General features: G+C 48.2%; 1 protein-coding gene across 5 annotated transcripts in view; it reads left to right on the top strand.

Moving 5' to 3' along the window:
* Positions 1–1,101: 1,101 nt before the first annotated feature.
* Positions 1,102–14,473, top strand: part of KDM1A (lysine demethylase 1A) — a 181,343-nt gene continuing 167,971 nt past the window's right edge. For 3 of the 5 annotated variants that reach the window (XM_073317371.1, XM_073317369.1, XM_073317368.1), the window contains exon 1: positions 1,103–1,464. In XM_073317371.1, the coding sequence (XP_073173472.1) occupies positions 1,198–1,464 (267 nt within the window). In that variant the 5' untranslated portion in view covers positions 1,103–1,197. Of the gene's footprint in view, positions 1,465–14,473 lie in introns of all 5 variants that reach the window. The other 2 variants (XM_073317372.1, XM_073317370.1) reach the window with 2 other exon arrangements.

Below are 14,473 nucleotides of genomic sequence, written 5' to 3'. Positions count from 1 at the left end.
ACTTAGGCGCCAAAGCTGTTTTTTGTGAAAATGAATTAGGCACTTGCCTCCTTCTGGAGGTGGCGTTGTCAATTTCCCTCTTAACCCTTAGTCGAATGATTGCGCGTATCCAGCCAGAACGTGAGCAGCCTGGGTTCCTAGAGCCCTAGAGCTGGAGGAAAGAAGGGACCCTAGTCTGAGCGCCTCCGTGGGGCAGGCCGCTGGCGGCAGCCGCCCCCTGAACCCCGCGACCGACACTAGACCCAGGTATTACAGCCCACAGGCCCCAGACTGTTCCGTGCCACAGGCAGAGAAGAGGAGGCACCGAGGGGCCCCAGCGCTTGAGGCCCCCACCGTGGTAGGGGAGCTGTCCACTGAGGTGCGTCCAGGAGGTCCTGGCAAGCGACCCGCGTCCCAGCCCGCAGAGGACGGTGACACGCGCCAAGCTCGCTGCCGATCTGAGCTGGGGAGAAATTTCCTCCCGACCGCGCCTGGGGCGAGCTACCAGAGCCGTGAGGCAGCCAGGCGCCGGAGAGAGAATCGGTGCCGGCTCAGCGCGCACGCCGCCCAGGCAGCCAGGGTCGCACCGCGCTGCTGAGAGCGGCACCTGGTCTGCTGGGGCCCCGGCTCCGCTTTCCCCTCATTCACCACAGCCCTTCCCGCCCGCCCGGACCAGGACCCCACGCCCCGCTGCAGCCAACTCTGAGATCAAACCAACCAAAAGCGGAGTCCGCGGGGACGAGGAGAAAACCCCTGACGCCGGGGGGCGGAGCGGGAAGACGCCGTGACGTGGGGGCGGGGCCATTGCGTGGACGCAGCGGGGGCGGGGCTGTGGCGCGGACGCGGCGGGGGCGCGACGTGACGCGGGGGCGGGGCTGTGGCGCGGACGCGGCGGGGGCGCGACGTGACGCGGGGGCGGGGCTGTGGCGCGGACGCGGCGGGAGAGCGACGTGACGCGGGGGCGGGGCTGTGGCGCGGACGCGGCGGGGGCGCGACGTGACGCGGGGGCGGGGCTGTGGCGCGGACGCGGCGGGGGCGCGACGTGACGCGGGGGCGGGGCTGTGGCGCGGACGCGGCGGGGGCGCGACGTGACGCGGGGGCGGGGCTGTGGCGCGGACGCGGCGGGGGCGCGACGTGACGCGGGGGCGGGGCTGTGGCGCTTGCTCGCTGGCCCCTTTGTCCGGCTCGCTGCAGGCGGCGCGGAGCGGGCTCGAGGCGATGCTGTCGGGCGGCAAGAAGGCGGCCGAGGGCGGCGGGGAGAGCGGGCCGGAGGTGCCGGTGCCGCCGCCCGGCCTTCCGGGTTCGGAGGGCGGCTCGGGCGCCGGGGGCCCGGAGCGGACTCCACGCAAGAAGGAGCCGTCTCGGGCTTCTCCCCCGGGAGGCCTGTCCGAGCCGCCAACCGCCATCGTCGCCCCCGGCCCCGAGACGACGGGCATCGCCGAGACACCCGAGGGCCGGAGGACCAGCCGCCGCAAGCGGGCCAAAGTAGGTGCCGGCCCGGGCGGGCAGCGCTGGGGCCGTTCGTCCTGGCCCGCGTAGGGGGGCTGGCTGGGCTCGGCCACCGGTCTCCGGGCAGAGGCGCTGTCGGGAGCCGGATCAGCACCGCCCAGCCCTGCTCCTTCTGCCCGGGCTGCGGCTAGCCGGGGCCGGGCTGAGCTGCTCGGCGCGGCCGGGCTCTGTCCCGGCTCCCGGCCGGGGCCGGGCTGTGAAATCGCGCCGCGCGCCCGGCCTGTGTCTGCAGGCTGGGCAGGATCCCCCGGAGCGCCGCGGGTCAGGGTGTTGGGAGCGGCGGACGCTGAACGCGCGGGTGGGGAGAGACGCCTCGAAAACAAATGATAGGAAAGGGTGAAAGTCCCAGGCATGCGGCACAGGATAAAGAGAGAACCCGCTGGAAAGAAGTAGATGGGACTGTCGAGTGTGCTATGTCGTGCTTGCTGCAAAAATGCTTTTATTTAAAATGTTATACGGGATCAGCAACTACTATCAAGAAGTAAAACTGCATTTTTGGCGGGGGGGGGGGAGGAGGAGAGATGAAGCCCCTGAGGCTACAGAGTCCACTCCCTCTTTTTTTGTTCTTCTGCTACTATAGGTAGTGAAGTTGCGTGGGCATTCGTGTTCAAGTCTCAGGGTAGGTCTACGCTACAAAATTGCACTGGCGCAGCTCAGCCGCGTAGCCAGGTGGAGGGAACAGGGGACATAAGTATGCGAAACTAGAGAGAGCCAATGCAATAACCAATGCAGTGTTCATACATAGCCAAAGATGATATAGTCTGATCGATCTCTTAACAGGTGGTCATCAATAGAGGAGTCTTCCACCCTATCCATAGCAGGGAATCCTTTTTATCCTATTATGACCATGCCTGACAACTTATCCATATGCAGGGGAGTACCAATCTCCTTTTCCTTATCTGAACTATATCCTATAGTTTTTTGGAGCGCTCTGTTTCTCATAGGTTGTTTTTTTTAGTTCCCCTTATTCTCCTATCATCTACATGCACATGTTTCCATGGTAATCTGCAGTCAGCAGAATTTACAATGACGTAACAATCGGATGTCTTGCTGTCTGGATGGGTACATGTGGCATATTTTCCCAGAACATCACTTGCAGGGCACATTCTTTACAGTAATCTTATAATTTCACTGGCACGGGGTCATTCCTGGGTCACCTACTTATGTCAGGCCTCCTTAAGCCTGAGGCCCAGTGTGGCTAAGCTGAAATCTTACGGCCCTTACTTAGCCTGTAGGCCCTTGTGTTACAGCTTTGCTTTACTTACATGCTTCTACATGCTTGTCAATCTTATAATCCTGTCTACTCATATCTGTACCTACGACTTAAATCTAGGCCTCGCTCATTGGTTATGTATGTAATAACATGAGTTTGCCATATCAATAGATAACACAATTAAATGGTAACATGAATTAATTGGCTACAGTTCTGAAGCCAGGAGCACCTGAAAACCTTCCTAGAGGCTCCAAATGTGTCATCTTGTAATACTGTTTTGGAGTGTTTCAAAGACTTTATCCTCAAAGTTTGTCAAAATTCACCACTTTCCGTGCTGGAGTCAGGGAAGCATTAGCTGTGCCTCGTAAGAATGCATCTGCACTGAGTTCAGTGATACCTGTGCTCTGTCTCTAGTGGATGAAAGTCGGAAGGCCGCTCGGAAACCCTTGGAACTGTGCAAGTGTAGTTCGCTTTCATATGCGAACCTATGCTACCAGTCCTTGTGTTAGAGGCTGCACCAGTGTTGACTTCCATCACAGTAGTAAAAACTGCAGATGAGTCTCTGCTAGTGGTGTTTTACACTAGGGCTACTGCTGGTTCAGCATCTGAACCAGTGATAGGATCAGTGGGAGGTTTTTTTTTTTAAAATTCCTTAAGCGTAGATACAGCTACATAAATAACAGGAATAAGAATAGTTTCTTTAATCACGTTTAGGGCTCCGTGTTTGTCACTTATTCCGTGACTTTCTCTGACCTACGTAACTTCTGTGGTGGCTAGTGTGGCTGACGGCAAGGCTGGAGCAGCCCCTGGGCCAGCCACACCGGTTGCTTATTGGCGGAACTCTTTACCAGTCTTAGGGCCCTGGGCTGGGACCTGGTGGAGCGAGTTGGGCCCAAGTCCCCCTACTCCGGCTGCCGTTCTCCTCCCCCCGAGGAACACCCACAGTGGCTCTGTTTGACACGAGGTGTAATCAAACCCTCGTCCGTAGGGAGCTGGTCCCAGCTCCCGAACCAAATGGATTCCAAATACACCTACAGTGCGTTTGTGAAGATGTGCACTCTTAGCTCACTGCCTGGGTGGCCTTGGAGACCACTCACCATAGTGTGGCTCTGCAGGTTATCCTGGGATGAGACTCTCTGTGGTTCTGGGACTTTTTATAGGACTGTGCCTGTTACTCGCCAACAGGGGAAACTGACAAAAGAACACTGAGTGGTCTCCTCAGATGCAACCAGGGCGACAACCCAGGGGAAGGGCCTTCCCCCATGGGGAAACAGCTGTATTACCCTCTCAGGCAGGTGCAACTGTGGACGACACCCAGGCTGAGCATCCAACCCTTAGCTGAGCCTTGGAGCAGGCCATAGGGGCCAGGAAGAGGAAGACACTCTCCGGACACCGCAGGGACCCCACTTCAGGGTATGGCAGGACCTTCTCTATCATGTGGTGGAACAATCCCAGATTCATAAAGTGCTCTGACAGCTGTTAGATCTCTGGAGGTTATGCTGGGGCCTCTTGCCCATTTGGTGCCCTGGGCCAGACACCTGGGAAGGGAAAAATCCCTCCAGAGGGTGGCAAGGAGGTTCTTCTGGCCAAGCATCCATCAGGGAAGGTATGAGATTACTATAAATCATGCCCAGTATGTCAGGGTACTGGAGTGAAGGGAGTGCCAAAAGCCCCCATTGTTCCGCTGCCCGTGGATGGGATGCCCTTCAAGCATATAGGGCTAGATATAGTAGGCCGCCTTGAGAAGCACACGAGTGGTCATCATAACATCCTGGTTATCATGGACTATGCAGCCCAGTCTCCCGAGACTGTCCTCTTGCGATCCACCACCGCCCTTAAATTTGTGGCGGAACTCATGAAGGTTTTCACCCGGTGTCACCGTGCCTCTGTGGGTCACAACTGAGAATACCAAATTCAGGACAAGGTGCTGGGGAAAAAGGGCAGACACACTCCATAACTGGTGGTTATTCTTCCATGAGACATACCAAACCAGCAACAAAACTAAACTTCTGTCTCACCACCCTGACTAACAAGAAGTCAAAAGTACAGCCTCCTTAGGTATTCCAGTTCTGGATTCAAACCCAGACACTAGACTTAATGATGAGTGGTTGTTTAAAACCAATTTAATCAAACAAAAGGGTTCTTCTGATCCCAAAGGACCAGCCATGTACCCAAGTCAGTATACAATTCAGATCTTACCCAATAATCATGCTGTTGCCAATCCTTTAGTATCTAATATCTAAAGGTTTATTTATAAAATAAAAAGAAAGGTGAGAGTTGAAATTGGTTAAAGGAATCAAATACATAAAATAAATGCAAAGTTCTCAGATCAGGCTTGTAGCAATGATGGAATAAACTGCTGGCTTAAGACAAGTCTCTGGTTGCTTCCAAATCATTGGAAGGTCCTCAGTCCCTTGGTTAGAATGCTCTGTGCTCCCATTAGTACAAGTTCATAGTCCAGAGCAGGAAAGGGGCAAAATGGAGATGTTTCCAGGGCATTTTATAGCTTCTGCCAAGTGAAGGGAAACCCATTGTTCTAGTTTGTGGAAAATTACAGGTACTGAGATGGAGTTTGGAGTCACATAAGAAAGTCACGTGTCTATGCGTGTTTTGCTTAGTCACAGAATCATAGAAGAGTAAGGATGGAAGAGACCTCAGGAGATCATCTAGTCCAACCCTCTGCTCAAAGCAGGACCAACTCCAACTAAATCATCCAAGCCAGGGCTTTGTCAAGCTGGGCCTTAAAAACCTCTAACCAAGGAGATTCCACCATCTCCCTAGGGAACCCATTCCAGTGCTTCACCACTCTCCTAGTGAAATAGTTTTTCCTAATATCCAACGTAGACCTCCTTCACTGCAACTTGAGACCATTGCTCCTTGTTCTGTCATCTGTCACCACTGAGAACAGCCCAGCTCTATCCTCTTTGGAACCTCCCTTCAGGTAGTTGAAGGCAGCTATCAAATCCTCCCCAACACTTCTCTTCTGCAGACTAAATAAGTCTAGTTCCCTCAGCCTCTCCTCGTAAGTCATGTGCCCCAGCCCCCTAATCATTTTTGTTGCTCTCTGCTGGACTCTCTCCAATTTGTCCATATCCTTTCTGTAGTGGGGGGGAGCCCAAAACTGGACTCAATATTCCAGATGTGGCCTCACCAGTGCCGAATAGAGAGGAATGATCACTTCCCTCGTTCTGCTGGCAATGCTCCTACTGATGCTGTCCGATATTCTGTTAGCCTTCTTGGCAACAAGGGCATGCTATTGACTCTCATCCCGCTTCTCAACCACTGTAATCCCCAGGTCCTTTTCTGTAGAACTGCCACTTAGCCAGTCGGTCCCCAGCCTATAGCAGTGCATGGAATTCTTCCATCCTAAGTGCAGGACTCTGCACTTGTCCTTGTTGAACCTCATCAGATTTCTTTTGGCCCAATCCTCTAATTTGTCTGGGTCCCTCTATATCTTGTCTCTACCCTTCAGAGTATCTACCACTCCTCCAAGTTTAGTGTCATCTGCAAACTTACTGAGGGTACAATCCACACCATCTTCCAGATCTTTAATGAAGATATTGAACAAAACTGGCCCCAGGACCGACCCTTGGGACTCTCCGCTTGATACTGGCTGCCAACTAGACATGGAGCCATTGCCTACCTGTTGAGCCCGATCTAGCCAGCTTTCTATCCACCTTATAGTCCATTCATCCAGCCCATACTTCTTTAACTTGCTGGCAAGGATACTGTGGGAGACGGTATCAAAAACTTAGCTAAAGTCAAGGAATAACACATTCTCTGCTTTCCCCTCATCCACAGAGCCAGTTATCTCATCATAGAAGGCAATTAGGTTAGTCAGGCATGACTTGCTCCTGGTGAATTCATGCTGACTGTTCCTGATTCCTCTTCTCTAAGTGCTTCAAAATTGATTCCTTGAGGACCTTCTCCATGATTTTTCCAGGGACTGAGGTGAGGCTGACTGGCTTGTAGTTCCCCAGATCCTCCTCCTTCCCTTTTTTTAAAGATGAGCACTACGTTAGCCTTTTTCCAGTCATCCAGGACCTCCCCTGATCACCATGAATTTTCAGAGATAATGGCCAATGGCTCTGCAATCACACCCGCCAACTCCTTTAGCACCCTTGGATGTAGTACGTGGACTTGTGCTCCCCATGGACTTGTTCTCATCCAGCTTTTCTAAATAGTCCTGAACCACTTCTTTCTCCACAGAGGGCTGGTCACCTCCTCCCCGTTTTGTGCTGCCCAGTGCAGTAGTCTGGGAGCTGACCTTGTTTGTGAAGACAGAGGCAAAAAAACCATTGAATACATTAGCTTTTTCCACATCCTCTGTCACTAGGTTGCCTCCCCCATTCAGTAAGGGGTCCATACTTTCCTTGACCACCTTCTTGTTGCTAACATACCTTTAGAAACTCTTCTTGTTACTCTTAAGATCTCTTGCTAGCTGCAACTCCCAAGTGTGATTTGGCCTTCCTGATTTCACTCCTGCATGCCTGAGCAATATTTTTATACTCCTTTCTGGTCATTTGTCCAATGTTCCACTCCTTGTAAGCTTCCCTTTTGTGTTTTAAGCTCACCGAAGATTTCTCTGTTAAGCCAAGCTGGCCGCAAGCCATATTTGCTATTCTTTCTGCACATCGGGATGGTTTGTTCCTGCTCCCTCAATAAGGCGTCTTTAAAATACAGCCAGCTCTCCTGGACTCCTTTCCCCCTCATATTAGTCTCCCAAGGGATCCTGCCCGTCAGTTCCCTGAGAGAGTCAGAGTGTGCTTTTCTGAAGTCCAGGGTCCGTATTTTGCTGCTTTCCTTTCTTCCTTTTGTCAGGATCCTGAACTCAACCATCTCATAGTAGAAGTCATCACCCATACCTTAAAACGTTCACAGGAAAGTCCATTAAGTGTAGATAGGCGTCTCCCATGGTCCATTGTGAGTTGTGTTCTTTGGGCCATTCAACTTGAATAGTTCCTTCACAATGTGCTGGCTAAATATCTTGTGGGTGATACCACATGATCAAACATTTGAAATACAGGTACATAGTTAATATTCATAACTTCAGACACAAAAATGACACGTGCATACAAATAGCATAATCATATTCAGCGAATTGTAACCTTTCCATAGACACCTTACTTGACATACTTCGTACAAGATTTGTTGCAATTATATAACAGCGGTAGCAACCATGATCCATGTGGTCATAATTTAATCAGATAATGTCACACCTCCAACAGAAAATTGATATAGGAAGGGGTTCCCCAGACACTGCTGAATACATCATTGGAACTTCCCATTCTTGGTTCTGTATTACTACAGATTCTAATTCAATATTAGAAGTATGAGTGTATAACAGAAATGGTTCATCAAAATCATGTTTGATTAAAACAGGCTTCTTTGTCAGGTTGATTTTGGAAGTAACAATATTGAATTTCTTTACAAACCCAAGATAAAACTTGGTTAAACCAATAGTGAATTGGATCTGTTCTTGCAGCATAATTCCTGTATGTGTCATGTGATCTTGCCAAGAGCAAATGAAAATAACTAATTTATCCATAGAAGCTTCGACAAGTGTTTAGAATCCAATTAACATTGTCAGTGTAGATATTAGTGTTCTCTATAGTGTAGGTATCTTTGCATTTAGCCATGAAAGCAATGTGGTGGTTTGTCTCGGTTTCCCCTTTCGCAACGCATATTAGGTGGGTAATGTCTTTTCTGCTGTGAAAAGTTCCAAGACTGGTTACAGGCATTAACTTTGAAATATCAGTATCGCAAGATCTTTTAACATAGTGTGTTCTTGTGAATCACTCTTAACATGTTCAAGGTTTGTTTTTGTTTTTTTTTAAAGATCATGCACGTTGTACATTTTTACAGTTTTTGGTATCGGCAACAAATTAGTCATGAGTTTAAATTAACATGAATATTAACATCAAATCTATCAAGTGTACATTTATTTACAAACATTTTTGTCATGGCATGCCTTTGGCTTAATACCATTGGGGTTTTGGCATTTTAGGATTAACCCATGGCTTCCATTAGCAGGATAAAGTTTTTCCTTTCTTCCCTGTCCTGGAGGGTCAAATTCTGAGTTTTCTTGCTTAACAAAATCCATTGGCTGGTTAGGTGCGTCCTCCCTGCTAACAGCTGTGGGCCAATCTTTCTCCCCCCGTATCATCCAGATAATTTACATCAACGCAGACATTAGCTTGTTTACTAGTTTTCAGATTTTTAACCATTACCAATTCCAAGGCTGGATTCTGTCTTAAAGAGATGCCGTCCATTTTCACTAGCATGTTAGACTTAAAGTTCTTTTGTTCTTTCATTACCGACCTCTGCTTCCACATGGAATTAGATGTTGAGACTACAAGACATATCCAAAGTGTCTGCAGATGTGTTTGCCTGCCATCCCCTGTATTCTTGAGAGATTAACTGCACAGCTGTTCTGCTCTGCAGATTCAGCTACCCAGTCTTTCCGCTGAACCTGAGACAGACTGTTCACTCAAAGAATCAGTATGGAGACATTCATGTTCCCACAATATTGTCTCCCCAACAAGCTGGTCAAGCACAGCCACTTGGTTGTCATAGGGCTGTTCAAATTCTCTGACAATTTTCATTCCATCTGACACCTTCTCTAAAATATTCACACTGAGTCTTTCTAAACCAAAGTTGGTGGATCCATTTTCAACAGAAAAATTCTGGCTATTAAGAACTGAATTAAATCTCTCAACAAATAAACTGTTGCCTACTACAGGCAGAAATCGACCCTGATCTACCTCAATTCACTTCCACATCCCTCAGTTACAGCAAGCTGCTTGCAAAAACTACTATGTGGGTTCTTCTCCTTAGGAGCTTCTTTAAGCAACAGTCCATCTTTCCTAGAAATTGTGCTCTTCTCCTCTTCAGCTAGGACTTGCTCCAAAGGAACATTTTCCTGAGCAATAAGATTCTTTCTGGGTTTCACTTAAACCCGGAATCAATTCTGATACAACTGATAAAGTTTAACCATCATAGGTTGACAGGCGTCTTCTGTCTGCTTCAGAGACAAATAGCTAGAGAGAGACACTTTTTTGCAGCAGACGCACTGCTGTTGTTAACAGACAAACAACTGGAGATATCCTTTCCTTTGTCCCAGCACCCATGGCTGATTTCAGACATATACTTGGAAAGTGGGACAGGTTCCTTAACAGGCAAGTTGCCACTCCCAACTGAAAAACTGCAATTCTCCACAGATAATGGCTCATCCTATTGAGCTACCTTAAGCAAATTACTTTTACCTTGTTCAGGCTTACTTTCACAAGCTTTACTTGCCAACAATCCATCACCCATCAAGAATCTACCCTTTTCTCCCTCAAGTAGGGCTTTAACCTGACCATCAACTTTAATCTGCTCTAGAGAAACATTTCCTGATCCATGAGTTATCTCTGTGCTTCATCTAATTCCAGATTCACTCAGACATTCAGAAACTTCATTCACATATAAACCGCTTTTCTGCACAAAGAGCTATCTTCCTCAGACAAACATTTGGAGAAATCCTCCATGGGCAAGTCATTGCCCCTAATATAGACAGGGTCAGGATCTTTCCTTTCTTGTGACTGGTTCATGATATTAACTTGACTGAACAAAGCTTTGGGGATGATATTACTCAAAAGATCTGTAGGCAATAACTTCCATACACCAGCTATAACTTCATGTTTAGTACCATTTCATTCAAGGTGGATTCTGGCTAAAGACACATTTACAGTAAACTCATAGAGGATTATAATCACATTTTGACAAGCTCTGCCTTAACTAAAGTGATGTTAGAAGCTGTAATTTTCCCTAAACAGCTTTTACCATTGATTTGTACACATAGAATCATAGAATATCAGGGTTGGAAGGGACCCCAGAAGGTCATCTAGTCCAACCCCCTGCTCGAAGCAGGACCAATTCCCAGTTAAATCATCCCAGCCAGGGCTTTGTCAAGCCTGACCTTAAAAACCTCTAAGGAAGGAGATTCTACCACCTCCCTAGGTAACGCATTCCAGTGTTTCACCACCCTACTAGTGAAAATATCCAATCTAAACCTCCCCCACTGCAACTTGAGACCATTACTCCTCGTTGTGTCATCTGCTACCATTGAGAACAATCTAGAGCCATCCTCTTTGGAACCCCCTTTCAGGTACTTGAAAGCAGCTATCAAATCCCCCCTCATTCTTCTCTTCTGCAGACTAAACAATCCCAGCTCCCTCAGCCTCTCCTCATAGGTCATGTGTTCCAGTCCCCTAATCATTTTTGTTGCCCTCCGCTGGACTCTTTCCAATTTTTCCACATCCTTCTTGAAGTGTGGGGCCCAAAACTGGACACAGTACTCCAGATGAGGCCTCATCAATGTCGAATAGAGGGGAACGATCACGTCCCTCGATCTGCTCGCTATGCCCCTACTTATACATCCCAAAATGCCATTGGCCATTTTGGCAACAAGGGCACACTGCTGACTCATATCCAGCTTCTCATCCACTGTCACCCCTAGGTCCTTTTCCGCAGAACTGCTGCCTAGCCATTCGGCCCCTAGTCTGTAGCGGTGCATTGGATTCTTTCGTCCTAAGTGCAGGACTCTGCATTTGTCCTTGTTGAATCTCATCAGATTTCTTTTGGCCCAATCCTCCAATTTGTCTAGGTCCTTCTGTATCCTATCCCTCCCCTCCAGCGTATCTACCACTCCTCCCAGTTTAGTATCATCCGCAAATTTGCTGAGAGTGCAATCTACACCATCCTCCAGATCATTTATGAAGATATTGAACAAAACCGTTCACTCTAGGAATTTTCCATTACTACTCCCATACGTAGCATTGGCACAATTTTTATGGGGTCACCTTCTTCTGAACTCACAGTAACAGCATTTACAGCAGTTCCTGTCGACTTTGGATCTAACAAAGGAATATTGGCAAGTTCCCCTGATGCTGAACTCTCACCCTAAGACGGCCTTTCCGACACCCTTTGGCTTGTACCAATTTATAACTATGCCGTTTGGACTGCCTGGAGCCGCAGCCACCTTCCAGCTGCTCATGGACCGACTTACAGTCCCATGTGTAGTACGCTGCTGCCTACATTGATGACATTGTCATGTACAGTATCTGTTGGGAAGACCATCTCCAACGCCTATCTAGTGTGCTCCAAGCTATTAAGGACACCGGACTCACGGCAAACCCCTCAAAGTGCAACCTTGGACAGAGCAAGGTGACATACTGGGGATAGACCATGGGGAGGGGACAACTGCAGCTCCCTGGTCGACAAGGTACAGACCCTGTGAGATTGGCTCATCCTTACAATGAAGAAGCAGGTGCGGCAATTCTTTTCCCATATCAGATATTGTTGTTTTGTCCCAGACTTGCGATCTTGGCAGCCCCACAACGGATTTAACTAGAAACTCTCAACCCCAGGGCATTCAATGGTCCGCTGAGTGTGAGACAGCCATTTGGACGTTGAAAGAACTGGGTGTATCAAGACCTGTCCTCTTGTCAGATTTCTGGAAATCCTTCATTTTAGAGATCGATGCTTCAGAAGTGGGCCTTGGGGCTGTATTGTCGCAGAAGTTGCCAGGGAAGAGCACCTTGGGCTGTACCTAAGTCGCAAGTCCACTGTTCAACTATTGAGAAGGAGGCCTTGGCCGTTAAATGGTCCATAGACACTCTGTAATATTATCTGTTAGGAAATACATTCCGATTGGTCACTGCCCATGTGCCCCAACGCTGGTTAAATAGCATGAAGGACACCAACCTGTGGATCATGTAATGGTATCTTGCCCTGCAGCCATATGACTTTCAGGTACTACATCGCCTCGGGAATGTGCATGCCAATGCTGATTTTTAATTTTTTTTCCCCCCCCAGGATAGGTGGGGTAGGGGGAGAGGAAGAGCCCCCAGTTTCTTAAAGGGGAGAGTGTGTTACAGTGTGAACTCACTATGCACTGGACGGGGAAGGGTTAACTCTTCACTGTGGGCTGAGGAAGACATGCCTCCACATACTGGGCATACTCCAGGTGCAACACTAGTATAAAAGGGAGCAGCCGAGCTCACTCTGGGCTGACCTTTGGGGAGGAAGGATGCTCCTTGCTGGCTCCAGCCCCACAGCAGCTGGAACCCCTGACCATGGAAGCCAGAGCTGCAGAGACTCAGACTGATGCCCAAGTGCCACTGGACGCCAGAGAGGGATCAGAGTCACTGGGAACCATGTGTGCCAAGAAGCCCAGAGACCCTGACGATGCCTCAACTACAGCTCCAAAAGTTATGGTAGGAAGTGGCCCGGGGGAACTAGCTATAGTCCAGTGAGAAGTTGGTGAGTTTCGATTGGAGTCCTGTGACTAAGTGGTGGAACCCTCTGTTGCTGTTAGGGGCCAGGGCTGGATCCAGACAGCGTGGATTCTAGAACAGTAGAGACCCAAGAGGCATGATGTTTCTGAGCAAGTGTCAACCTGAAAAGCCAAATCTCTACATTTTAAACTGCCTTTCTCCGCTGGTAAGAGCGTAGCCCATTCTAACTTCTTTTAACTTTTGTGTTAATGTTTTTATGAATGACACTATTTTAGCACCTTGGAAATTATCTTAGCTTTAAAGGAATCTGCCAGAAGGACTTCCAATTTTGTGAATGTAAAAGGCTTGCAAAAGGCTTGTAAAAGGTGTAAATAGCCGCTAAATGCTTCCTTTGTAGCCATAATCTTCATTTTTCCAAGTCTAGCTTATTGACAAATATCCTTCTTGTTCATCTAGCAGCAATTTTGACTTTTCAGGAGTCCAAAGAAGATATGGTAAGATCTCTATTGGACTTTGTCAAGCATGAGTGAATCTGACACACCTGAAAGCTCCCTGTGTTGTGGTATTCATGGTCTCGACAAAGCTCCTTTTGAGTCACTCAGTGTCTGTGAGCATTAGTTTCTTATGTGGAAGGTAATTTCCTTGCTGACTGACTACAGCTCACAGAGTGAGCTACTTATAGTGACTGACCATCTTATACCAAGTTTTATAGGGATGAAGTGATGCTGCAGTTGTATCCTAAATTCCTTCCTATCTTTTTCTGAGCTTTACAAGAGAGATGCAAGAGTTATCTGAGCTCAAAGGTGTGTGAGTTCTGTCTTTAGTGAGCTAATCATCCTGCCAGCACTGCCAGCATTCCTTCACATGCATGCATATCCATGCCAGTGAGGTCCTATTCTCAACTTGATGTTCAAAGAGCCCTTAAAATCCGCTCTTGTGTTGTGTTCATTGACACAGTTTTCTGCCAGGCATTTCTCTAAGTGAAGCTTCCTAGTCTCCTGTCTTTAAAAAAAAGTTTAAATTCTTGAATGTCATTTCATACAGTTTTCTCTTGTTCATCTTAATTTGTGCCTTCTGTTTTTTGTGAGGAGGTCTGTTTTCACTAAGTGGTTTTTATCTAAAAAAAACCTTATGGTTTTTCTTCAGAAAATCTTCATTTGATCTAGCCATTGCTTCATGCTCCAAGGAAACTTTTTGGGTTAGGGGATCTGAGATACTGGTAGTTGGAATGTGTGTGATGGAACTTGCATTCAGTTACTTCTGTCTGAGGATCAAAAGCCCTGAGAGTGTTTTTACCCTGTGTAGTGCTAAAACATCAGCCCTAATAGAGGGATTCCTGTTTGGAGTCCTTTTTCAAAGAAGAGTTAACAGGTAATATCCCATGTTCTCTAGTGGGCATTCTGGGAGCTTTCCAGGAGGTTTTCTCAAGGATTCACAATTCTATAGGAGCAGGTATGAGACCTTTTAGTCCTTTTGCTGTGGTCCTGTTCTA

Source organism: Lepidochelys kempii, chromosome 19 (assembly GCF_965140265.1).
Source record: "Lepidochelys kempii isolate rLepKem1 chromosome 19, rLepKem1.hap2, whole genome shotgun sequence".
In the NCBI taxonomy this organism is placed as follows: domain Eukaryota; kingdom Metazoa; phylum Chordata; order Testudines; family Cheloniidae; genus Lepidochelys; species Lepidochelys kempii.
This window is presented reverse-complemented; position numbering and strand designations above follow the sequence as displayed.